This window comes from Rosa chinensis, chromosome 1 (assembly GCF_002994745.2).
Source record: "Rosa chinensis cultivar Old Blush chromosome 1, RchiOBHm-V2, whole genome shotgun sequence".
In the NCBI taxonomy this organism is placed as follows: Eukaryota; Viridiplantae; Streptophyta; class Magnoliopsida; order Rosales; family Rosaceae; genus Rosa; species Rosa chinensis.
In genome coordinates, this window is record NC_037088.1 from 56027822 (window position 1) to 56055342 (window position 27521).

Consider the following 27521-nt stretch of genomic DNA (forward strand, 5'->3'; position numbering starts at 1 on the left):
ACTTCAATCTTCATCCTCTTAATATAAAAAGTAATTCTTGAACCAACAATCTACTCAATTGTGAAATGATTTTTTACTTCAACAGTGTCTGAACTCTTCGAGGACTTTTGAAATGATACCTGAACTTTCAAAGTTATCAATGTGATACCTGAACTCATTTTTTCGTATCAACGTCGTACCTGCGGTAGATTTCCGTCACAGAACTGTTAACTATGACCACGTGCCCAGCACGTGAGGCACAAAATAAGGGTAAAAATGACATTTCTCACTTCCTTTAGTTCTTCATGGGGTTTTTTACTTCAACAGTGTCTGAACTCTTCGAGAACTTTTGAAATGATACCTGAACTTTCAAAATTATCAATGTGATACCTGGACTCATTTTTTCGTATCAACGTAGTACCTGCGGTCGCTTTTAGTCACAGAACAGTTAATTATGACCACGTGCCCAGCGCATGAGACACTTAATGAGGTTAAAAGACTAATTTACCCTCAAAAGTATTGATTTTTTTTTTTTGTTGCTTTCTTTCTTTATTGTTTTTCTTTTTCGACGTCTTTTTCCCTCTGATTTGTCCCCTCCGATTGGAAGCCATGGCCGCAAATCAGATCTCACATTCTCTCTCAACCACCCAACCTTTTCCAAGCACTACTTGACCACAACCACATTGAACTCAGCTAGATCCATATGGCTACCTTGCAAAAATTCAAGCTCCTCGCCACTCAATGCCCGTCATCGCCTGAAGCCCCATGCGCAGCCCATCCGCCAGCCCCGTCATCCACCTCCGCCGTCATAAAACCCTCAGATTGCTCCTAACCTGCCCCGACCGCCTCCGATTGCCTGGTCGGAGTACCTCTTCCGATGCTCCCACTAAGTACTGATATTACAGCCGCGAATAACCAAAGGTCGGTTCTTTTTTGGACAAATTGATTAGAAACTGGAATCAGTGAAATGATCATTGCCTCATTGTTCGATAAATCATATACAGATGGATATAGTTATACACAGACACGCAGTTGCGGAAAAATCAGTTTTGGGTTTTCTCTCATCATCACCATCCTTCGCCTTTTCGCTGCTGTTGTGAGAGAGAAAGAGAGTTGCAGAGAGAGAGAGAAAGAGAGAGACTCTCAGTCTCCTTCACTTTTGCAAATTTTGATTCAATTACAAAGACACGGACTATTTTTAAAATTCATGAACTTATGCTGTGATGTTAGTTGCGGTGAGGAAGCCGAGTGCCACGACGGCGTGGCCTTCCTCTATCATATCTCCGGCAAGCTGCACAAGAAGGTCTGGATTGCCGCCGGCCATATTCTCTCTCTCTCTCTGATCCCTCTGTCTGAAATCTCAGGTAAATTCCAAGTCTCAGATCTGGAGGCCAAGAGTAGTGAAACTGTCTACACCGTTTTGGCCTACAATAAATTCAAATAAGCAAAGCCGTTGAGCAAGTTGTGCTTGGAGAACTCCGACAAGATGGAGTCCCCGGCGGTGTCCGTCCAGCAGAGAATTGGATTCAAGTTTTGCTTTGGGTTTTGCATTTTGCTAGGAAATGTCATCATCCCATCTGATTGCATTTTGCAGATGAAAAAAGAAATGGAAATGGAGAAGAATAACTGAAGGTACAACGGGACACGTGAAGAACTAAAGGGAGTGGGAAATGTCATTTTTACCCTTATTTTGTGACCGTTCATAGTTAATGGTTCTGTGACAGAAATCGACCACATGTACGACGTTGATACGAAAAAATAAGTTCAGGTATCACATTGATAACTTTGAAAGTTCAGGTATCATTTCAAAAGTCCTCGAAGAGTTCAGACACTGTTGAAGTATATATTTTTGAGGGTAAATTAGTCTTTTAACCTCATTAAGTGCCTCACGTGCTAGGCACGTGGTCATAGTTAACGGATCTGTGACTTAAATCGACCGCAGGTACGACGTTGATACGAAAAAATGAGTTCAGATATCACATTGATAACTTTGAAAGTTCAGGTATCATTTCAAGAGTCCTCGAAGAGTTCAGACACTGTTGAAGTAAAAAACCCATTGTGAAAATGTGGAATAGATATTGAATGTTGGGTTATTATCACAAATGGTACCTGAACTATACTTCAATCTTATCGATGGTACCTGAACTTCAATTTTAATCACAACCAGTACCCGAACTTTTCGATTTCATTTTAAATGGTACCTAAAGCCACATCTGGTCACTATTCAGACTAAAAACGACATGGGAGGCAATCATAGTGATGATTTTTTATGATTTCGAAGGTTGCGATCATATATAGTGATGATTTTTTGGTAATAAACTTGCCTTGAACTTGTTTTTTTTTTTTTTTTTCTTGGATTTGGCTTTTTTGGCCGAAATAGTGACCGAACTCCCGAAGGTGGCCTTAGGTACCATTTAAAATGAAATCGAAAAGTTCAGGTACTGGTTGTGATCAAAATTGAAGTTCAGGTACCATCGATAAAATAGATGATAAGTTCAGGTACCATCTGTGATAATAATCCTTGAATGTTGACATTCCCTCTATTTCAAAGTGGTAATTTTATGCCTTCAAAATAAAGATTAAAACGAGTGGTGATCGAGGATTAAGAAGATTTGTGGTTTAAGAATCACTTTTTATCTTGAAATCGATGGAGATCAAAATGCTAATTCTCTCTATATCAAAGTCATGTGTACCTGTTCTGCTTTTACAAAGAAATATTAAAGCTTCACATGCACTCTATAGAATTGAACAATATTTTATTTCTATTTACAATACTCACGCTTGGTACCATACTATATGAAAACTCATAAGCAATACTTTGAGCTAACCATAGTGATAGTTGCTGTACTCTTTTTCCTTTTTCTATATGCATTACCTATATGCAATTTTTGTTCAAAATGTATCTCGTGTGATAACCTTTTTATGTCTATATTTTTTATCCCGTAATCCATATTTGAATTTGGAGATGACAAATGGGAAATCTGCCATTAAAGAAGAGGAGTAAAATTCACAGTCCTCATTTTATAATCAACACTCTATGTTTTATTTTTTAGTATCTCAACATCACATTTTTACAATCTACACTACAAAAAAATAAAACTTAAGATACTAAAAAATGAAACATGAACTGTATATTATGAAATAGGGAGTGTGAATGTCCCCTTAAAGAAGTACTCGAAACAAGGAGAAAATGACCAAAGTGGAATGTGACATTCATAATATGATTAATATCATGTTATGAATCGGCCCGGAGGCCTTAGGCCATGTTTGTTTCCCGGAAAGTGGGCATTGGGAAATGAAATACTTTCCTTTCCTGCGTTTGGGGACAGCCAAGAAAGGGAAACACTTTCCCAAAGGAAAGGAAAGTGATTCATTTCCTTTCCAATCAACCAAACATGGCCTTAGGGTTTATGAGGTAAGATAGAAACCTTTTGAGGTTTCGTTTTATTTTAATCGGATTAATTTTGTCACTCATAAAGACTAGAAATTATCCAAACTTCATTTTTAATCAAATTAATAGATTCTTGGTGAATGAAAACATTAATTCAATAATTTTTCACTCTTATTAGGAATTTGGGATCATATATATTTTTTAAAAAGGGAGCTGATGCAGCTTGCCCTTAAGCCTTGATTAATGAAACCATAGAATACAAAGAGGGGGACATATAGTGTAACTTAGTTTTTTTTTTTTAGAAAAGAGAATTGCATTTACTAAGCAATTAAGATATTTACATCGGATATAAGTACTTCGGATAGCAAATGAGGTCCATCTTCTATCCAAGCTTGAAATGCAGGAAACAAAAGTGTTTTCTTGGCTAAAATATGTGCTACTTGATTACATTTCTAGGAGTATAAGTACAAATAACTAGAGAGAAGAAGCGGAAAAGAGTATTCACTTCTTCTATAAGAGCACCCTCCATAAACATGTTGTCTTCCTCTTCATATAAATCACGGATCACCTCCAATGCATCCATTTCCAACATCAAAAAAGATGATTGGAAACCTACCTCGATACAAGCTTGCAGCCCCAATATTGTAGCAAATAATTCAGTAACCTTAGGACTGAACTGACTTTGCATTCCTTTAGAAACTACAAGCATCAGCTCACTTCTATCATTCCTTAACACTACTCCAATACTACGTAAACCAGCATGTATATCAACCGCACCATCAACATTAAGTTTTAAGAAATGAAAGATCATAAAACTCTACTCTGAAAAAAGAAAAGTAGGGAATGTCATAAAACTCCACTTTGAAAATTGTTTGTGAATTTTTATGTATTTGTTCTTAATTAGGAAATTTTTTAAAAATTTATTATTATGAAATGAGTCAATTGACCATATTACCTCATATAGAAAACGTTAGAATTAATGAAGAGCATGTAAATTGACAATTTTAGCCAAATTCAGGAGGTTAATGTTTGCAATTGCAAGTAAATAGACAAATATAATAAACTTTTAGGAGTATTCTGGCAATTAAGTTTTTTTTTTAATTGTCAAAATACAAATTTATAAATCATTAGCCGTCTTTTTGTGAAATATTTAATAACTCTAAGAAATTTTGCGAAATTTGAAGAGTGGCGGGGCGATCTCAAAAAAAAAACAAAACAAAAGGGCGGGGGCTAAACTTTTTCAATTTCAATTTAGCGCCAAACAACTGAAACAAACAATTTCTTTGCCACGTCACCGATCCGAGTGAAGCTGAAACAAACAATCTCAGCCGTCCATTGATCGAGTCTCTCCGAAAAACCTCACCACAGATCGTCGCCCCCTTCACCCCGAGTGGCCTTCGTCCCTGTTCCCCTATAAAAGCACAAAGTTGCAGACCCATATACTATATTCCTCGCAACCAATCTCTCTCCGACTCGCTTCGAAGCTTCTCCGATATTCAGGTTCGTACTCTTCTCACAAATTCTCCGATTCGTTTTCCGTTTCCGTTTTCAATTTCACTGATACATGTTTTGCTTTAACTGTGCCTCTCTGATTGAGTCGTTGAATTTCAATCTAGGTTTTTCTGTATCAAATTTCCTCTTCAGCATTTGTAAATTAGGTTTTCAAAATTAAGGAATTTCATAGTCAGGTCTTTCGCTCTGCTTGTTTAATTTGGGAAATCCTGCTATTAATTCTGTTTGGTTATAAGAAAATGAGCAAAGCAAACCTAAATCCCCAAATTCCACGACATCTGTAGCTTTCTATTGAAATTTCCACCTCCCAAACTTTTGGTTTCTTCTTAGAATTTCCAATTTTCCTCATGAAATCACTGTATTTATAGGATTTTGGATATCTGTGATTGATTTGATTTGTTTGGTTTTCTTCAGAATCAGGGTTATTAGCTTGAATCGACAATGTCTGGGCGTGGCAAGGGAGGCAAGGGATTGGGAAAGGGAGGAGCGAAACGACACCGTAAGGTCCTCCGCGACAACATCCAGGGGATCACCAAGCCGGCCATTCGTCGTTTGGCTCGCAGAGGAGGTGTGAAGCGTATCAGTGGTTTGATTTATGAGGAGACACGAGGTGTGCTCAAGATATTTCTCGAGAATGTGATCAGAGACGCCGTGACTTACACTGAGCATGCTCGCCGCAAGACTGTGACCGCCATGGATGTGGTCTATGCGCTCAAGAGGCAGGGCAGGACTCTCTATGGGTTCGGTGGCTAGAGGGGGTTTTGGGATCCTTACAAGTCTTGCTGTCAAGAAATATGGCGTTGATGGTTGGGTTCAGGTGTTTTTAGTTTGTTTAGGTGGTGAAGAATTGCTAGGGTTCTTGCTATGTGGTATTGTAATTAGTTGATGGACTGGGTTTTGGAACTGAAATTTAATGGATGGTGGTGTTTGATCTGATATATTGTTGTTTGATTTTGCAATTTTGTCCTCTTCATCATCTACCAAACCTAATTAAGCCTAAGCTTGTTAATCAGTTCGAAACTTAATGGTGGGTTTTGGGCCTTTATGCATTTTGGGCTATGATGTTATTTATTGGGCTAGAAGTAGGTTCATTCTCTTCCAGGTTTAGTGGGACTTTTTAAATTTATTTTACCAAAAGGGTTTTTGAGACTTTTTCCTTTTTTCTTCTACTTTTAATTTTAATTAATGAATTTAATTTTGCGTTGTATGGTTGCAAGCAACTTGTTGCAAGTGAGGTGACAGCTGATTGCGACTGTGCACTAACTGGGGTTTGAAAATTGGCGGTGGCATGTGATGTGTCCAACGAATAATTAAAGTGATGACGTTGATGGGATCTAGATGCGGAGACGCCATTGGTGAATGCTAAGACTTTCATTTTCAGGAAACTTCCTATGTTGTACTTTTCTTGAGTAGTTCAACTTTGGTAACTACGGACGGGAAATAAGTATTCTTCGAGTTGGACTAAGAAAACATTTATTACTAAATTAATTATTTACAGGCCTACAACCATGACTTTGTTTGGGTAGCGTCATTTTTCTCCGTATCTCCAAACTTATTGAGCTGCCTCCACATGGATGAATGTGCCATTTCTTTCCATTTTCTAGTATTAAATTTTTTATTATTATAATTTCTTAAACAAATTTAAGGAAATAATTAAAAAAATAAAACAGTCCAACCGCTCTCCTAATTTATCTTTTATAGTAGAAAAACTTGTATAGTATAATTGAATTTTCTTAGTTTTAAATTATGCACATGAAAACCAGTTTCGTTCTATACTTGTATAAATGAATCCTACAATATATCTATTCCTTTATTCTTTTCTTTTTCATGATAAAAAGAAACTCAATAAAAAAATGAAGAAGATTCTTAACGTTACTTTCGTTGGAGAAAATGCCAAAGCAAAAGACGATAAGATTCGATGGACACGAGAAGCATACACAGATAACGTGTTCCGCGGGAGTAGTCGACCGTGAAAGGTTCGGACAATCCAACAAGTCTTGGGTCCATCACCAATAATAAAAAAATATCAAATCAACACAGCAATTATAGCATAAAAGCAAAAGCAAAAGCACACTAGTCCCTCAATTTGCGAAACCCTAAATTAGGGAACAGTGGGAAAACAAGACCAGATTACATTTTCCTCCTTCCTTCCTTTCTCTCTCTCTCTCTCTCTCTCATAACCGCCTCCATTATTTCCCCACAACTTCCCAAGCTTCACCAAAAACTGCTCTGTCTAGTTTCCTTTCTTCTTCGTCTGGTTCTGCGATCTCCGTGTTCGTCAACACCGCGTGGTTTTTTAGTCGCTGTTAGCTTTTCGTTATCAGGTAAAAAGCTTCTCTACTTTTTTATTTATTTATTTTATTTTATGGCTTGAGGTTTTGGTATTGCGTCGGATTATGTAGATCTGATTCGCTTTTCCGGCGATCGGAGTCTGGATTTGGCGGTTGAGGGTTTTGGAGTTGGTTTTTTTTTCTGTGTTGGAAGTTTTTGTGGATCTTGAAATTTTGGTTGTTTTTGGCTATAAAAGCGGTTTGAACTCGCCGGAAATAGCATTTATTACAGAAGCCTGCTTAAAGAGGGTTTATTTTGAGGCTTTTGGAAATGTTTAGCTTCTTAATTATGCTTTGAAATTTACTTTGAAAGTTGGAAAATTGATTTTCTTTTTGGTTGAAAAAGTTGGAAAATTTGATCGAATACAGTTTTGGTGTTACTTAGTTTTGTGGGATCATCTTGTATAATTGGTTTAGTCTCAGACTTTGTCATGTGAAAATAATGGAGCAAAGTGAAATCGGTTTTTTTTACCTAAAAGTTTTTTCAATTGACCGATCGGACTTGATGGATTCTTTACTTGGTTCAGTATCTAAGATTTACTTGCTTTTTCGCGTTGTTTGTTCCTTTGAAGTCTTTGTATGATCATTCTCTGATTAGTTTATGGCGTTGACTGAGTTTTTTATTGGGTGAAATTCGTTTCGTAAATATTACTTAAATGGCCTTTTTGGTTTGCAGGTTATATTTGTACTGGTTGGGTGTGATAGCTAGACTATACTGAGAGGAACTGTATGATCTTCGAAGGTTACTGAATTTGGTAGTAGAAAATAGGAGTGTAGCTGCACATATTGTAGTACTGCAAGAAGTGGTTAAAAGATCTTCAAAATCATAGCAAGATCTTGGTAATTGCAATTTGCCGTTATTTATAGACAGAGAGAACAGTAATATTAAGCTTGCGAAAGCTTGGAGTCATGCCGCTATCAGGAAATGAAGAGGTGTTAATTTCTCTCTAAATTACTGCCAACTGCAATTAGAGTCTTGTCCGAATTTATTGTTTATTCTCAATATTGATTAATTAAATCTTCTATTGGCAGACTGGGGTTAAACCCGTTACCTGGAAATCTAGTGATTATATTGCAGGTGTTCCTATCAAGAAAAGGAGGTTCCCAATGATGAGACCTCCTTCACCCCCACCTGAAGAACCATCTTTTCCCCCTTCAAAAATGGATTCAGTACAGAAGGAACAATCTAGCCAATCTCAGGGGTTGACTATTTCATATGCTAGTGTTGCAACTAGTTCCGGAATTTCTGATGCAACCAAAGCTCCTGGGTCTGATGATAGAAGAGGAAGCTCTGATGTTAAAAATGTTAATATGGTCCAAGGGAATGATAATACCGTTAGAGTCAAAGTTGAACAGCCTAGCCATAGAGATCATTTGGGTTCTTCAGATGACTTGCAGAGGAAAGGGAAGTTTGTGATGGCTGATAATCCTGCACCCCAGATGACTTTAGGGAGAAATGAGTTGAATTTGAGACCAACTCAAGCTCCTGTATCTAGTTTAAGTAAGGATATTATGCATAGCAAACACAGAGCTGAAGTGAAATGTAAAGAAGAGATGCCTGCTATTGCTGAGGGTACTGAATTATCATTAGCTTTGAAGGAACGTCTTTTTCCATCTTTGACAGGCCAAAAGAGTGATAGTGGTGTGAGTCACCCTAGTCAGGATAAGTCAGAACCTATTTCCCTGAATTTGTCTTTAAGTAAAGAGAAAATCAGTGGTCAATCCAAAGGTAAGGACAGAGATTTGAAAGTCCATGGTGCTCAGTTGCAAGCATGTAGAGCAAACTGGGATTTGAATACACCAATGGATGCATGGGGAGATTCTGTTAATGATGCTCCAGTATCTGTTGATCAGATCAGTGCAAAAGGTGGGGGACATGCTGTTAGCTCAATTGGGATGGTTGAAGGTGGTGTTAGCTCAGAAAGACAGAGTAATGTTGAGAGTCACAAAAGAACTAATTTGACCATGTTGTCCAAACTAGATAGCCAGCAATATAAGCCCAATGATTCTCTTTTTTTACGCCTTAGTTCTTCTTGCTCACTGCCAAACCTGTGTCAAACACCTAGTTCATCCATTGCATTTGAGTTGGATGGGAGGACTTCTGCTGCAAACTTGCTTAGGGTGGCAGGGCCAACTAGCAATCTGAACTTGGGTAATCATATAATCGTGAAACCAGAGCCATTTGATGAGAGAGTCAAACAGGAACCCAGTAGTCTGGGACCATTAAATATTAGAGCAGGGAAGCATGGAGTAGTTGAGTGTTCCACTGTTGGAGCTGTTCACTCCTCAAATGTTAGCACCCATAAATTTGTTGATCCTAGATCCATAAAATCTGAACCAGCTCTTGAGCTTAATCAAGAGACGAGCAAGTCTACCAAAGGGAAATCAGTCCAACTGGACAAACATGTGATAAATGGTCCGGATGATCGTCCTTTTGACATGAAATTGCCTGTTGCTGCAGAGATATCTCGCCCTGCTGGAAAGCCGTCTTGTTTGACAGAGTCAACTGGGCAGCCTTCTTGTTCAACAGAGTTGACTGTGACGCAGGATGTGATAAACCATTCAGGAGACTCTAATGGAAGGCTGCCTCACGAAGCTTGTCAAAGCAACGAGAAAGTTGCTATATCCCTGGGCCATGATAGTAAGTTAAACAACATGCGAACGAAAGATGACAATGTTGATAGTCAGAGTTGTAAATTGAAATTGATGATTGATCCACCCCTTGATTCTCGTGGAAGTGGTGGAACCAGTGATGAGGAAAAGATAGATATATCAACAGATATGCAGGATGATTCTGATGGTACTGATTATGAATCAGATGGTAATCATGCTATAGATACAGCTATTGAGACTAAAGAAGGTGGTAAAGATGATGACTATGAAGATGGCGAGGTCAGAGATTTACTTCTGGATACAGCAGTCCAGGATGAGCTCATAAGTGAGTCAAGAGAAGTGGAGAATGCCAACCATGATGGTTTTGATAATGGAAGGACAGAGTGTGTGGGACCTGTTGATATTGTTCATCGTACTTCATTCCATGTTGAGGCAAAAGACAACAAAACAGACAATCTTGCTGGAACAAGTAACAATGATCATGAAGAATCTGCTGATATAGATCTTAATATTGAATCTGACAAGGGCTGTGATAATGATGTGTGCTTGCAAGAAGCATCGTTTATTGAAAAGCTAACGAGCTCTGAGGGCATGAAAGGGTCCATCAGCAATGTGACAATAGAACCACTCAATGATCAATCTGGGAAGAGAGATTCCCAGAAGTGTCAGGATGCAGAGTTGTCCTTGGAGCAAGTCACTATAGGAAGCCAAGGAACTGCAGTAGCTAGTGCTCAGGATACTGAGCTGAATGTTAATAAAACTGAACCTGTACTGACGAGTGATTCAACTTTGTCCAAAACTTCTGGTAGTGGTGATAATGCGACTAAGGATACCAGTAATGGAGGACAGCGGAGCCGGATTATAACTTTGCCTCGATCTTTAAATGGGTCTCCTACTAGATCAAGATCAATTCCAGACCAGCCATTTCCATCAAGAGCTGGAAGAGAAATTTTACCTGCTGTAACACCAGATGACAATAAACTACATCCTCGAGGGAGGTGATAATTTTTCTCTCGTATTGTACATCCCATCTTATTTTGTTTTGTGGGTTAATACTTTAGTTGTAATCTAATTTGCCTTCTTTACTTTTTTCAGAGGTGAAACATATGTTGACGATACCTACAGATTTCCAAGGGAGCGGTACCAAGATCAGTCATGGAGGAATTCAGTGAATTTTAGACGTGGTAGGGGGAGGATGAATAACCGTGGGGATTGGAGTTCTGATCGTTACTTTGCAGCGGAGCGTTATTATAATCAAACAAAGTACCGTGTTCCAAGACATAAATATGTAAATGTAGTTTCTGACGCTGACCTCGAATATAATAATTATAATATGGCTTCAGATGGTGCATTTGTTGGCCGTGGAGGGAGGAAGCTTTCAAATGATGGACCAATTAACCACCGTATACCCTCAAGGAGACGGTCTCCTGTTGGGGGACCTTTAATTCATGTGCCTCGCAGAAATCCCAGAAATTTTAGCCCAAGTAGATGCATTGGTGAAGATACTTCAGATTTGGTTGGCATGAGGCATAATGAGAAGCTTATGAGAGGCTTTCCTGATGATTCTGTAGATCCCATGTTCAATCGTACCCAACCTTCATATGATGGAGATGGTCAGTTTGGACGAGGGCGAGGAAATAGGACCTTTTCTTTTGTTCAGCAAAGAGGTATTCGAGTTCGTTCAAAGTCTCCAATAAGGACCAGAACTCGTTCTCCTGTGCCATGGTCATCTCCTAGAAGAAGATCCCCCGATGGATTTGGTGGGCCTGGAGAATTGAGCCATCGAACACCAAATTACAGGATGGAGAGATTTAGATCCCCTGATGGGGCATCTTTTACTGGAGAAATGGTGGTCAGAAGAAATCTGCCAAATGATTTGAGGGATATGGATACTGTAAGAGACCATGGTCATCAAAGGTCTGGCATTCATAGGAGTCCTTCTTCCCGTGTTTTACTTAGAAACAGGAGATTTGATGTCATAGATCCTCGAGAAAGGGCGGACAATAATGAGTTTTTTGCGGGTGGGGGGCCTATGCATTCTGGTCGGTTGCATGAGCTTGGTGGGGATGGAAATGCTGATGAGAGGAGAAGGTTTGGTGAGAGACGGGGACCTGTCCGTACATTTAGGCCTCCTTATAACAGTGCTGATGGTGAGACATTTCATGTTAACACAGAGGATGGCCCTAGGCCTTTCCGGTTCTGCCCAGATGGTGAAACTGAGTTTCAAGAAAGAGGCAATTTGAGAGAGAGAGATTTTGACAGAAGGATAAAGAACAGGCCAGGAAATGCACCTAGAAGAATGAGAAGCATTGAAGATCAGGAAGGAAATTTCAGGGGTGATGGACAGCCATGGAATGATGGTGGTTTTGATGATATCTCACGGGCGAAGAGAAAAAGGTTCTGATTTTGCTTCTTCTATGACCTTGGATCCAGCAGTGTCATTTGGAGACTAGTCTGGGACGGTGACTCAAAGAGCAGAACAAGTCATGCATATCCTGGTATGAGCCTATGAGGGCCTTTTCCAGTTCCAAACTTGGTTTTTCCGATTCTATGTGATGGAGGACTGGATGCAAATACAACTTACTTGATTGTCTACCATGTAAATAGGTTGTACCTGGTATTACGGTGATTAATTCTCCATGAGTTCACCATAGTGCCCAAGTTTCATGAGCAAGTTTGTACTGTCTTATGGTCTTGAAGCACATCTGCAACCAAATCTCTAAGGTTATTCTTGTGGAGTTGGTTATATAAATGCTTCCTTGGAGATTCATGCTTGGTGGGAACTGTTACACACTCTTAACTATTATTTAGACCGTAGAGCACCAGTGTACTTATCTTTGTGACCTGAGTGAGCAGCCTGTGGACTTGGTCTATTCCCTGCTGCTGAAAATTGCCGTTGAACCTTGTCATCTGATCTACAGTGATTGAACTCTGGCAAAGAAGCTTGCAGCTTCTGATATGGTTTATAACTATAGCTTGAGTTCTATTTTCTTATGGAATAAATGACGTTAATCTGAAGGAAAATAAGTGAGGCTCCATTTTTTCTTCTGTTTCAATCATAACATGTGTTAATCAACCAAGTTCTGGGATTGCTTCTAACCTTCTTAGTGGATCAACTCTTGGCATTTCTCTCCTAAAATGTTATTGGAATCCTAAAGAAGTTCATGGATGAATGATACAGTGTTGGAGTATATTTTCTCATGTGTTGTTTGTTTGCATAAAGCATGCTGTGATTTTGTTGCAAATATAATATAGAACAACAGAAAAAGATGCTTCTTCATTTCCTGGGGTTGTCTGTCACTCAAAGCCCGTGTGAACTCTTCTGGTGTAATGCCTGCTGCATTTACTGGTTTTATGTTGTAATTGTTGGGGACTGGAATCAGTTACATGGGTATAATTGTTTACACTGATGAAGACAGTTGTACCATTTGAGCTGTATTGTGAACTTGTACGGGGTAACTGAAACATGTGCATTACTGAAGCAACTACAATAAAAACAAGTGAGTGGTGATGGATGCTTTGGGTTTTCGGTTTTCTGGGTATGAGCTACATCCCTATATCAGCAGCAGTATATAAGTTAAACCTTCCAATTTTGAGCATTTGATTAACTTCTCTTTGATCCCTAACTATTAACTTTCTAAGCTGCAAAGGAATAAGAGGTAATGTCGACCTGATTGTTTCTGAGGAATCACATGGATAAACCAGAGAAGAACTGAAAGAATTATGGTATTAAAATTAATGTGAAATGGTTCCACATTACCGAGTGTAACTTCACTGGGATTTGGCCATTTTAAATCACTAGATTTGCACTAAAAGCGGGTTGTGATCTTGAAATTTTTGTTCCATTCCCTTAATGCCACTGTTAATGCTTAGGTCCGACAGTAGCCGATTCTTCGCTTAATGCGGGTCCGGTGGGCGGACCGCTACTCCGAGGATTAGATGATTTCCGTTTGCTGCACACGAGAGACAGGGCATCAGAGGGAGACCGCGTTGGGCGGTCTTCACTTCTCCGATGCCTAAGTCAGTCACTGTATACAAGCAGCATTACCATAAATGAGTAGTAATTGCGTAATTAATGAGGAGAGAGGAGAAAACATTTTATAGGTGAGGAAGAGGTTGATCTTCTTCTTGTTTCCGATGTGGGACTGATGTGCTTCGATTTCCAGCGTCTGGAGCTTCTGATGCCATCTTGACGCGGCGTGTCAGCGGTGATCTGGGGGCGGTACATGGTTCGAGCGGTAGCCCGCCTGGCCGTGCCTTCACAGGTTACCCCCTTGGTGGGAGTCGGTACCTCTGGCGGTACCATGAGCGTGGCTCATTATAGCTAATTATGCTCGTTCTGGCACATGTAGGTACAGCCACTAATGGCAACTTGCAAGTACTTTTTAGCAAGGAGTAATTCTTGCGTGGGGCAGCCGCACCGCCAAGTCCAATTAGGGGGGTATTTTGGATATTTCACATTTAAATATCAGGGACAGTTTCGGAATAGGAATAAAAATTTCTGAGATTTGATTGGACAGCCGCACTGCCACGTGGTGCGGCGGCCTGTACCTAAGAATTTTTCTTTAGGAAGAGATGATAACCAATTTCCTAATTTGGTTGAAAAGACCAAAAAGGGAAGCTGGTATGCATAAGCCTTAGAATCTTGTATAATTAAGAGAATACCTGCTCACCTGAGGGACAGTTGTTAAGGGACAAGTGAATCTGACGGCTGAAAATAAATGTACAGTTTTAAGTTGTTATAATTTCTGCTTTTGTATTTAATACATGTGGTTTAGATACATTTGTCCCTCACAGTCCCTTAAAACAGTCATTTAGGTGAGCAAATATGTAATTAAGAGAACTTTGAGGCAAAATAATTTAATTTTTGAACTACCTACAATGTTCTTAATTAATTATTACTCCAGAATATATAATCTAACACATAAATAACATTTTGGTAATTGAAAATATTGGAAAAAAAAGAAAAAAAAAAAAAAGAAGAAGAAGCAAAAACTAAGTGTAGGAAGTGAGAGTGGGATAACAAACTTGTAATCACTTTATAACTGCAACGAAAATGTTCACCTGGTCAGTTGCTGACCAAGAAAATAATGTTCAACTACCCTTAGATTTACATCTAAGGGTAGAGAGAATTATTATTAAGTTAAGATGTTTTGTTTTCCACCCTTGGATGTAAATCTAAGGGTTGTTGAGCATAAATTTTTTGGTCAGCAACTGACCAGGTGAACACCACTGATAACTGCAATAGTAAAAGAAAAAGCAAAAATTATCCTCATGGTTACCTATGTTTTTTTTTTTTTTTTGGTGAGGAAAAAACAAATTGACATGTGCAAAACATTTTAAGAGGCTAGTATAACTAAATTGAAACCGTACTAACAGGAGAATGTTCTGATTCGCTGATATAAAGGTTGAGAACTGAGGTACCAAAATTTTCATTGTTTGAAAATATTTTATAGTAAATTAAACTAAATATTTAAATTGTTAAAACACATTTGCAATGACGAATATGACGAATATAAGATAACACAAAGAAAGTATGAAATATAAATAGAAAATTCGTAAGTTATGTTTATTCTAATATTTTTTTATTGCACAAGAATCGTTCGTGGGCAAGTAAAGTTAGAATCTTCCACATTTCTGATTAATATAAGGGCTAAATACTGTTTAGTACCCTGTGGTTTGTGCCCAACATCAATTCAGTCCCTCGACTTTCAATTTCATCAAAAACACCTCCACACTAGTATTTCTCGTTTAATAGGTCCATCCGTCATTATTCTGTCAAATTTAGCCGTTAACCTGCTGACATGGCATTTCCAACTCAGCAAAGTGGGGCCCACCTGGAAACCAATTTCCCCAAGTGACCCTGACTCTTCTCTCTGATTCTGATTCTGATTCTCTCTCCTCAAGCTTCGCCATGGCGGTAATGATCCATTCCACTCTCTCTGATTCGCTTCCACATTTCTACTTTTTCAATTTTTGTTCTTGTTATTTCAAAACTGTATGGTATTCTTCTTGTGTAGGACTCGTCAGGGACGACCCTGATGGATCTGATAATGGCGGACCCTTCCACCTCCTCAACGACGTCATCTTTCGCGCAGTCGTCGACTCCTCCTCCTTCTTATACGGCTTGACCCCTATCGCCCACAGGCACCAACCTCGGCTCCTCTCTCAGAAAGCCTGCTGTCTAGAAGAGGTCCAAGAGGGCTGCGCTTATGCAGATCCAAAACGACACCATCTCTGCCACCAAAGCTGCTCTGAATCCCATACGCACCAACATCATCATGCCCCATAAGCACAAGCACAAGCAGAAAAAGGTCCTCTCTTTCTTTGCATCTGTTGCTTTGCACATTTATTTGATTTGGATTGCATCACAATTCTAATTAGTGTGTGTGTGTGTAATTGCAGCCTGTTTTGTATGCTCAACTTGCAAGGAGCATTCACGAATTAGCTGCTACCTCCGATCATGTACCATCTTCTACAAATCTCCTTACTTGCTTCTTCTCTAATGCAACTTGTGCTTATTTCTTATTCATCTTTGTCAATAGAAAAGTTCCCAGAAGCAGTTGGTAAATCATGTCTTTCCTAAGATCATTGTCTACAATTCTGTTGACCCTTTTATCGCCCTTTCTCTTCTCATGGTAACTATATTTCTTCAATTGTCTTCTCCGTCGGCCTTTCTCCAAACAGATTTGATTTGGGACTGTGGTAAGTGTTTCAGGTCGAGTAATGAGGGAGGTGTAATGGAATGGGATTTGGGGTTGTTCGTATGGGTTAGAATAGAGTCAGGGTCACTATGGGAAATTGGCTGCCATGTGGGCCCCACTTTGCTGAGTTGGAAATGCCATGTCAGCAGGTTAAAGGCTAAATTTGACGGAATGATGACAGATGGACCTATTAAACGAGAAATACTAGTGTGGAGGTGTTTTTGATGAAATTGAAAGTCGAGGGACTGAATTGATGTTGGACACAAACCGTAGGGTACTAAACAATATTTAGCCTTTAATATAACTAGACCAAATTGCATTAGTCACTTTTATTTATTCTAATCTCCATAAATTGTGATTCTACCAATTGAAGAGGATAACGTAGCATATGTATCTCCTATGGTGGCATGGTGCCAAGCATGCTCTGCAAGCATTATTTAAGAAATAGATTATTATGTCTTAGTTTATTAATAAATTGAATTAGGAGAATATTTGATTTCAATATCAACAAAAGAGTTAATGCGGTTGCCCTTAAGCGGCTTGTATTAAATCCAAGACTAGCAGTCCACACACGCGATGATGCACTTGTCATTTTGGTACATTTTTTCAATTTTGATTAACAACTCCTCTTCTATTAATAATGGTATAGAACTATAGATGAAGAGGGAGTATTATAGAACTACCAATAGATGAATGATTTTAAAATGTTTGCTTACCTCGAGGAAGAAGATGAAAGGGTAATTTAGTCCTTCTGTATTTTTATTTTGGTCAGATTCTTGTTATAAACTTACAACGGTGAAAAAAATGGTCGGTTTAAAAAAGGTTGTGGTTAAATAGGTAGAAGATGAAAATAATTAATCTCGGTCTACCGCCAAACATTCCAAGTCTTCTTTAACCCGCAAACACGACCCGACCTAGACCCCCCTCCTCCTCCTCCTCCTCCCTTCTTCTTCTCCAACTTAGAAATTTCATCCGCATATCTCTATCGCTGTCCTCCCCCAATTCGCCCTCTAATTTTTTGTCAATAATTTTCATAATTTTTTTTTGCTATCATAATTAGGTCTCTTTAGTCAAAATTCCATTTTTTTTTCTTCTCTTCTGTACTTGTTCGTTGTTGTTGTTGTTGTTGTTGATCTCAGTCAAAAATTTCATCCCCGATTTGCTTACGATCCCATTAATCGCGTTCGCCAAAAGTCAAACAACTACAATCACAGCGCTTTTGATTTGAAGGTAAAGCTCGAATTTTCAATCCAAAGCTAATTAGGGTTTTTGGTGTGGTTCATGAATTTGATGGTGATTGGTTTTTTGTTGTTGTGTGCAGGATGTTGAAAAGATGATGATGAATCAAGGAGGCAATGCTCAGACCATTGCTGCTGTCGACCCCAATTCGCTTGAGGTGATTTACCAACTCTTTCTCTCTCTATCAATCAAGCATTTCTGCCATGAATGCTGCTTTGTTTTAGTTTGTGAGCTCTGTGTTTGCGATTTTGTTGAGCCCCCATGGTTTAGTTTGGTACAAACAGTTTGCGTTTCCATGTTCTATTCCTAGTGGCTAGGTTATTCATTAGGTGTTGTTATCTTGGACAATTTATTATCTTACCGAGTAGTCATTTGACCCAATACATCTACAACTTCAGGATGCCATTTTGAGTTCATTTTACTTAGATTTACGTAATATCAATTTTAGTTGATTGATGTACTGGGTCGGTGTTGAGTAACACAATTTTTTTATTTTTTATTTTTTTCGTGTTTTAGAATCGCCATGTTGTTAATGGGAACCAAGGACAGACGCCGTCATATTTTCCATCAACAACTGGGTCGGAAGCGTCGGCATGGCCAACTCATCGGGTGGAGAATAGCTCCACGGAAAATGGGATTCATTCTCATTCAGCTTATCAATATAATCAGCATACACAGCCACCTGCAAGTAGCTCGTCCAGTTTGGGAACAGTGAATGCACCACAAGATTACAGTACCTATGCGTCATACCCAAATCCTGCTGATCCATATGGTTATGGAAGTGCGGGATACCAAGGTTACTATAACAACTATCAGCAGCAACCCAATCAGTCCTACTCACAACCCGTAGGAGCATATCAAAATACAGGTGCTCCTTATCAGCCTATTTCCTCATTTCAGAATACAGGGTCTTATGCTGGGTCTGCAAGTTATTCAAGCACTTACTACAATCCTGCTGATTATCAGACTGCTGGAGGCTATGCAAGTAGCGGTTACACTAATCAGACTAATCAGACCACTGCTTGGAATGGTGGAAATTATGCAAACTATACCTCTCAACAATATGCACCCTACACTCCAGAAACTCCTGGTGTATATAGTTCTGCTACTGCAACTTCAACCCCACAAAATTATCAGCAGCATTATAAGCAATGGGCAGATTATTACAATCAAACAGAAGTCAGTTGTGCTCCTGGGACTGAGAACTTATCTGTTACTAGTACACAGAATGTAGGATGTCCCGTTCCAGGTGTCACCACTGGGTATCAAACCTCAAACAGCCAGCCACCACCTTCATACACTCCTGCATGGAGGCCAGAATCTAGTTCATCTGAATTACCATCGGTGCAGGTTTGCATTTCTTTTCATGAGGTTTCAGAAAACTTATACATGTTCTCATATGTTGCTTTGCTTGATAACAGTGATGTGGCCAGCATGTTTAGTAAGGATTAGTACATACTTTTTTTTATTATCAACTCAGAATTCAGTATTGATTATACAATATATTTTGGATTGCTCTTGGGGTCTTCTGGCATCAGTGCATGTTTAAGTTATTATTAATATTTCTTCAAATTATTTTATCAAGTAATTTTTTTCTTTCTCTTTCCCTCCTTTGGCTTACTAAGTTGGTGTTAAATAATCCCATCCAATGCATGTTTAGTTTCTGATTCATTTTAATAAAGATGGTCTCATCCTATTCATTTTGCAATAGGCTTCTTTGCCCAATTTTTTACGGTATATTGGTTGTTTGTTGTCACTATAGAACTTTTGATTTTCTGTTTAGAGCAATTAGTTTCTTCGCAAGATGTGTTTCTTTTCACAAGAAGAGCCCTGTCACAGCCTTTAACGCTGTATCTCATGTGATTGATCTGATTTTGTTTTGATGTCAAAGAGTTCATGATCATGAATTTAGAAAGATTTCTTTATTTATGACTGCTACAATGCTTCATGCCTTTTTTGCTGGTTGTTACTACAATTTGGTGAGTAAAATTATTGTTCTGATTTTCTGGTTTCTCAGTCTGGTGCTGTAGTTGGTGGTTCTCATGATGCTTACTGGAATCATGTGGCTCCTACTTCGCAATCTCAAATTCAACATATTTCTCCTATTCAAGCACAATTTCAAAAGCCTTTGGATCAAAAAACTTCTTATGATAGCTTTCAGGACCAACAAAAAACTGCAACTTCTCAAGCATCAAGCATTCAGTATCCTGCTTCTCAGCAGCTGCCATATGTGTCTCATAGTTACCAAACACCTTCACAAGCTGTTCCATCTATAGATACACAAAGAGTAAACAAACTGCAGATTCCAACGAACCCTAGAATCACTTCAAATATGACTTTGGGTTTACGAAAAACTGACAAGGATATAAATACAACCAGTCCAGCAGGAAAACCTGCTTACATTAGTGTTTCACTGCCAAAACCGGTTGAGAAGGTGCCATCCAGTGCTAGTGCTGATTCTCTGCTTAAGGTATATCTTCTCTTTTTCTATAGTCTTTTTATATATCAGGATCCAGTGAGTTTCTTGTAGACTTTATATGAAAGTACATTGGGATATACATGTGGAGCTTGTGTGCCTTGTAAATGTAAAAATGCTTGTGATTGGGTTCTCAAATGAACTGTGTCACTAAGCTGCATGGTTATTGCTGCATAAGATAATTGCCTTTTCCTGCTGCTAACCTTTGCATATGCAAGCATTTACAAGATTTTTCTTGGAAGAAAGAAACTATGAATTGTATTGTGATGGAGCACATGGATAATAAGCGTTGAGAGAAGCAGTTAGTCCCCTCATGTGGGCAAAGTACTTAGTCCTCACCAACATGATGTATTTGAAATTACAATATGTGAACATGAAATAATTTTCCTACTCAGAAGTAACATGAGATAGTTTCTGAGGGCTTGCATCACAATGTTTTTAAAAGTAATGAAATAAATGTACTATATATATTTAGAAACATAATGATTTTTGGTTGTCCATGGAGTTTCAAATCTAGGTATTGTTTAGGTGCATTGCATGTGTATCTGAAGTTAATTTGTAGATTTAATGATGTTGAACTAAAGTGTCATCATGCTACCAACTTCGTAGGATGTGCTTTGTGTATGTATACCTGCCTTCGTACTTTTCTGCAATGTTGTATCACTATGTAGAAGCTGCTGGATAATAGTTGACTTAACACTTTAGACTACAACTGATGATGGTTCTTTTCTTTTGGTCATCTGCAGACTGGTATGTTCCCCAAGTCACTGCGTGGTTATGTTGAAAGGGCTTTGGCTCGCTGTAAAGACGATAGCCAGATGGCTGCCTGTCAGGTTGTCATGAAGGAGGTAAGCCCAGGGATAGATTTTATGCAATGCCAATGATGCAATCATATGTACATGTTTATGCTATCTTGCAGTTTCTTTTTGGGCTTGATTCTTGGCCTTGTTGTGTCGGCCCTTAGCAACTATTATGTAATAGGTTTTGATGAGAAGGATGAACTCCACAATATACATCCATGCGCACTTTCTTGTGTTGTATGATACAGTCGATACTGTCTGCAAGATGTAACTATTATCTATTTTCCAAAAATCCTTAAACTTTTGTTACTTTCGTAGCCCGCAAGATGATAAAATAAAGTTGATGCAGGACAAGTAGCAAAAGAACTGCAATACTAGGGTTTATTTGCAGCAGTCTCGATTGTTAGAAAGAAAAGAGTTTTAGAATAAGAAACTTAAGAAGAAAAGGGATAAAACTACCAGCATCACACCAGTAGGGTTTCTAGGCATCACACCCAGAGAACTTAGGCATCACACCTAAGGTTAGGTTAGGTTGCATCACACAAACCTGGAGAGAAGCATTTAGGTTTGGGTCTTTGTATCTGTTGAAACTGTCTGTTGTGTTGTTTGCTTCCTAAATCCGTCTTTGATTCACGGATGTATGCAGAAGTTTACATTTCATGCTTCTCTATGTATATATATTTGGATACAGATGTATATGATGTATGATGGTCATTAATTTTTCTATCAGATCATCACCAAGGCAACAGCTGATAGCACACTTTACACACGAGACTGGGATACTGAGCCTCTTTTCCCCCTCCCAAATGAAGATGCTACAAATAAAGAGTACTTCCTCTCTCTCCTTCTCCCTCTTTGCATCTCTGTTATATCTTGTTTCCTCTCTCTCTCTCTCTCTCTCTCTCTCTCTCTCTCTCTCTCTCTCTCTCTCTCTCGTGGGGATGTACGTTCATAATAGATCTCTCTGGGGATTGCTGGTCTTCTATCTTAAAGTCCATATTTTTTCTCCAGTATCTTGAGTGTGTGTAAAATTATTTAATGTCTTCATTGTATTAAGTACATGGTTATCCAACCAAATGAAACACAAACTTATTTCAGGGAGCTTCTTTGGTAGATTTTTTTCTTAGTTTCTTAGCCTGATCACTTTTATTTCTGGGCTCTCAGCTGTCTCCAAGTTAGAGTTTTATTAGTTGATATTAAAACTACAGAATGTGATGTGTTCAGCACTGTAATATGATTTGGTTTGTTAATGCGTTTCATTTTCCCCCTTACTCTGTGCTTAGTGGGTTGATTCATTTAATAGTACACATCATTGTTAGGTCTGGTTGCAAGATACAGTTGTTGATCCTTAAGTGTCTTAATGGTTAGCAGGTTAAATTCTTCAAACCGTGTTTCATCATTGGCAAAGTTTAAAAGAAGTCCAAGTAGGCGATCCAAGAGTAGATGGGAACCTTTACCAGAGGAGAAGTCAGAGAAGTCCGTTGAAAGGCCAGCCTCTTTAAATAGCGGTGGTCTAAACTATGCTGCTTGGGGACATGTCAATGATAAGGAGAGAAAGGTACTTATTAAGTCTCCTTCTTCTTTTTATTTTTTATTTTTTAATGTTTTTCTTTGGGAGGGGAATTCAGTGTTAAAAAGCAATACTTCTTTACTGCTATTTACCTATATATACACGCAGACAGTGATAACTAAGGAATTAATTGTCACCTGGTAACCAGGAGAATCCTATATATAGATGTGTATCTCACAATACATTATATATGCTCAACACTGGCTTAAAAATTTGATTTATCCCGGAATAGGGATAGTTTGCAACATTTAAAGCTTGGAGTTAAAACGTATGTTCAATCATGCAGCCATTGTTGTGGAGTGCTGGGAGTAAGAATGATAATATGAGTAGTGCAAAGTTTCCTTCACTGGAGCAGAAAAGTGCAAGTAAGATAACCCAAAAGCCGTTTAAGAGGCAGCGCCTTTCTGATGGGGTAGGTGCTACTGAGAATGGTGATGCATCTAGTGATAGTGATGCAGAACAAGGTTTAGCAGCCTACTACGCGGGAGCAATTGCCCTTGCAGATTCACCAGAGGAAAGAAAGAGACGTGAACATCGCTCTAAGCGTTTTGAAAAAGTGCAAGGACATCGAGGACAAAATAATCACTTCAAACCTAAAAATGCTGGTGCTGGGAGCTTGTATAATAGAAGAGCTAATGCCTTGGTGCTCAGCAAAAATTTTGAAGATGGCGCTAGCAGGGCTGTTGAAGACATTGACTGGGATTCTCTTACTGTCAAGGGGACCTGCCAAGAAATTGAGAAACGTTATTTGCGCCTCACTTCTGCACCTGATCCTGCCACTGTAATACTCTATATCTCGTTTCACTTTATTTATTTTTATAAAATCTGAGTTGATCTATTCAGATTCAATGGACTTTTATGGGATGTGACTTCTCTGCTAAAACATCATTTCTGTCTGACAGGTTAGGCCGGAGGATGTTCTTGAAAAAGCTTTGCTTATGGTACAAAATTCTCAGAAGAATTACCTATATAAATGCGATCAGCTGAAGTCCATTCGCCAGGATTTGACTGTGCAACGAATTCGAAATCAGCTAACAGTAAAGGTACATTTATACCTTTTGTTCCCTATCCTTGATCATAGGCTGCTCTATTTTATCTAGCCTTTCTGTGCCGCCTGACTACTCTATTCCCCAAATGATCATTGACTAATTACTGAAATCAAGTCAGCTAAGCTCTTTTCTCCGTAAACAGGATCAACTTCAATTTTTGTTGTTGCTGTAACTTTTTTTAACGTCTTTTTAGATCCATAATCATATTGTTTTTCAAACATAATGCATGTCAAATTTTGCTTCTTTCCTGAACACAACTTTTTATTTTTATTGGCCAAAGTCTTTTTTAGGTTCTGTTATCTGTAAGGCATTATCCTTCGCCAAAAAAGGCCTAAACCAACTGACCAACCTCCAACCTCCAACCCCCAACCCCCAATCCTTGTTAGAGTTCTGTTCACATATGTTTATATCATTCATTTCACATGTTCTACATATTCAGGTGTATGAAACTCATGCTCGGTTAGCATTGGAAGTTGGAGACCTGCCAGAATATAATCAGGTTAGTGCCCTTACTGTTGTTGAAAACCATTTTCTGAACAATTTATGGTGTGAAGTGACCTTTAAGAAGATGACAACTTACAACAATTTCATAACTACAGTTAAGGGAGGTTAGAGTAATTCACTGAAAAAGTGTATAACTTCAGTTAATTTTTTTGTGACCTGAATTTTTTTTTTTGAACAGAGCAAGAACTAAATATTGGAACAATTTTATTTCTGGAAACTATTCATCTTCTTTGATCTGTGGTGTCAATTAACTATCTTTCATGTGGTTCAGTGCCAGTCACAGTTGAAGTCGCTCTATGCTGATGGTATTGAGGGATGTCATATGGAGTTTTCTGCGTACAACTTGCTTTGTGTTATCCTGCACTCAAATAATAACAGAGATCTGTTATCATCAATGGCAAGGTCAGTGACAAAAGAAAGATCGCTTTTCATTTTGGATATCTTATGTTTTATATTGGTGTAAATATATGGATATTATACATTGGCTTCTTCCATGGACTTTATATCACGCGTATGGATATTATATTGTCATGACTCATGAGTAGATGAATTCCATCTATGGTTTGCCAAATGTTTATTTATTGGAACTCGAAATTCATTTTCAAATCCACGAGGACCTACTTTAATCCCAATAATACTGAGTGAATGTTGTTGGATGAGGTTTTAGTGAAGTTACACTATGCTGTAAATTCATATTTAAAGACTGGCAAAACTGTATTCAGGCTGTGACTAGCGGTGTGACTGTTTTGAATGGGGTTTCATTCTTGAGTTTTTGTGGGTATCTGGCGCACCTGTTGAATTCTGAACCATGATTTATGGAAGTATTTTGTGGGTGAGCCATGATACTTATCATAGCTTTTTAAAGGAATTAAAGAAAAAGGTAAATAGAAGATAGCCATCTTTTCTGCATGTAGAATTCCATTATTCCATCGAGTTGGAATGATTCTTTCCCTTTGAGTTCACCAACCCATGTAACATTACATTGAAATATCAATTGTGTATAGTTTTGCTTTCTTTGCTTCACGTAGAATACCATTATCCCACTGAGTTGGAGTGATTCTTTCCCTTTGAGTTCACTGACCCATGTAACATTACATTGAAATATAATGTGAAATGTCAACTTGTTGTAGCTTGTCAGATGAAACAAAAAAGCATGAAGCTGTCAAACATGCCCTTGCAGTTCGAGCTGCTGTGACTTCGGGAAATTATGTCATGTTCTTCAGGCTCTACAAGACAGCTCCCAACTTAAGCACCTGCCTTATGGGTGAGCATCTCTAAAGGAATAATGTTTATTTATAGGAATATAAAAAGATTAAAAGGAGGAGGGTTGAGTTCATTGGATTTTCACCTTTCTGCAGATCTTTATGTTGAAAAGATGCGGTTTAAGGCAGTGAGCTGCATGTGCCGATCATATCGGCCCACAATACCTGTTTCATATGTTGCTCAAATTCTGGGGTTTACACCCACAAATGAGGAAAGTGGGGAGAAGGATTCAGAGGGATTGGAGGAATGCATTGAATGGTTGAAACTACATGGTGCATGCCTTGCTGCAGATAACAATGGGGAAATGCAGCTTGATGCAAAGGTATGTTTGATAGTATGTTTTTGTCGCATGGATATTGATAATAATCATAGTCCAAATGTGTTTTATGGAGTTGAATCTGAAAATGTAATATGCGAGACATTATATTATAGCAACCTTGTGGCTTTTCAAATGAAGATGAGGCATTTTTTAAGTGGCTATTTTGTATTTAGATAGTATTTTGACCAGACGCGTATTTTTAATGTGCAGTCTACTTCTTCTAGTCTTTATATGCCAGAGACTGATGCTGTGTCCCATGGAGATGCCAATCTCGCTGTTAATGATTTTTTTACACGGACACCTTCATAGACAGGTTATTTGTATCCAATATAATTTGAGAATTGAGAGCCGTGGAAGAACGTGAGGCTACCTTCACAATATTGCACAACAAAGCCACTTCCCATACTGATTGGGGTATTCTGGATTTCCCTGTAACAATAGAGAATAGATCACTGATGTGTAACTGGTACATGGAATATGGAGTGAATCAGTGAAATGGAATCCAAAGTCCAGTGGAGAAATCTTGAATGCATTGGGGATTTGGCAGAAGCTAGTTTCTAATATCTAATTTCATTCACGGCGAGGTAAGAACCTGGTAAATATACTAGAGGAAGAAATTTAAATTTTTTCATGTTGTATCTTGAGCTATCTTCATGATTCTGAAGAAGTTAGCTTCTTTGATAAATGATTGCTCGAGTAGTCTTTCGGGAAAACGCCTGAAATTTTGACTTCTGTGCTTTTGAAAGAATTCTCGATACATCGATTATTCTCGCATTCTTGATCATATAATTCAACTCCCATCAGCTGCTATTGCAAAACAGGTATATTTGCAAATGGGAAAAGAAAAAACCGAAGAGATCAAATAAACGAGCGACATGCATATTTGGGCCCTATAAAATTTCTATCTGATTTTCTTCTTGTAATCACTACTCAATCAAAGTTTAATAACAATTATGGTACATCATTTTGAAATTGTGAAAGTAAGTCGGGTATACCAACTTCGTGCAACTTCGGATTGTCTAAACATCACAATTAGGCATCTAATTAAAAACAAAAGAATGACGGTAATTCACTCTTTGAAAAACCTTTGTTACGCAATGATAATGTAATTCATGCTCAAGAAGGGAGATAGCTGTGTGCCTGTATCAACAAGAACTAGTAATTTTCGTAGGCAATGATACTGTAATTCAAGAACTGCATGGCATTGGCGGGTAATAGAGGCAGTGCATTATGTTAGGAGTTGGAACCTTCTTTTTGTCTATTAACTACTTCCATCTACCTAATTGAGCTGAACCTCTCAATTATGTTCCAAAACTTGTTGTAGTCTCACAAATTCGATTCAATAGGTAAATTTCATTGATTATTGTCCCAAGATTTCTTTGTCAAGCTTGATGCTTCGGTTATATAGACTACTAATGAATCCCATATGTGAGGCAAAAATTTATGATTTAGGACATAAAATTAATAGAATTCTTCTTTCCTCGGCAATAAATTTTATTTTCTAGAAAAATGGATTTAGAACTGAGAACAACTGGAAAGTTTATTCCGACGCTGGTTAATTAATTGAAAGCATTGGGGATATAGATAAGGCATAATTCATCTATTGTCCACATTTATCATATGTTGCATATATTCTTAGCTTTCTCTAGTGGTATCACTTGATACGCAATATGTCAATGTTAAGCATTGGTATCAACTATCACTTGATAAACAATACCGATCGATCATAGCAACTTTTATTGGATACATGCAAATTCTGCTAGATGGAGTGA

At 38.3% G+C, this 27521-nt stretch overlaps 3 protein-coding genes across 4 annotated transcripts; all 3 read left to right on the plus strand.

The window, feature by feature from the left end:
• The first annotated feature begins 4730 nt into the window (after nucleotides 1-4730).
• LOC112182540 (histone H4) lies at nucleotides 4731-5822 on the plus strand. The gene is made up of 2 exons (XM_024321045.2): nucleotides 4731-4870; nucleotides 5297-5822. Exon 2 carries the CDS (start codon nucleotides 5324-5326, stop codon nucleotides 5633-5635), a length of 312 nt encoding a protein of 103 aa, XP_024176813.1. The 5' UTR covers nucleotides 4731-4870; nucleotides 5297-5323; the 3' UTR covers nucleotides 5636-5822.
• A 1141-nt stretch (nucleotides 5823-6963) lies between these two features.
• Nucleotides 6964-13340, plus strand: LOC112182539. Of its 2 annotated transcripts, XR_002929480.2 has the most exons (5): nucleotides 6964-7206; nucleotides 7889-8145; nucleotides 8245-10823; nucleotides 10921-12323; nucleotides 12433-13340. XR_002929480.2 is itself a non-coding variant. In XM_024321044.2 (4 exons), the coding sequence occupies exons 2-4, from the start codon at nucleotides 8122-8124 to the stop codon at nucleotides 12227-12229; spliced, it is 3912 nt and encodes a 1303-aa protein (XP_024176812.1). In that variant the 5' UTR covers nucleotides 6964-7206; nucleotides 7889-8121; the 3' UTR covers nucleotides 12230-13340. The 2 variants fall into 2 exon arrangements, 1 of the variants encoding a protein (XP_024176812.1); XM_024321044.2 differs by having other exon boundaries at nucleotides 10921-13340.
• Nucleotides 13341-17419: 4079 nt separating this feature from the next.
• On the plus strand, nucleotides 17420-26506 carry LOC112182543 (SAC3 family protein A). Its single transcript, XM_024321048.2, has 14 exons — nucleotides 17420-17759; nucleotides 17851-17925; nucleotides 18285-19118; nucleotides 19786-20238; nucleotides 20991-21092; nucleotides 21775-21872; nucleotides 22416-22602; nucleotides 22901-23395; nucleotides 23517-23657; nucleotides 24103-24162; nucleotides 24439-24569; nucleotides 25298-25431; nucleotides 25526-25752; nucleotides 25960-26506. The coding sequence occupies exons 2-14, from the start codon at nucleotides 17863-17865 to the stop codon at nucleotides 26056-26058; spliced, it is 3024 nt and encodes a 1007-aa protein (XP_024176816.1). The 5' UTR covers nucleotides 17420-17759; nucleotides 17851-17862; the 3' UTR covers nucleotides 26059-26506.
• The last annotated feature ends 1015 nt before the right edge of the window (nucleotides 26507-27521 follow it).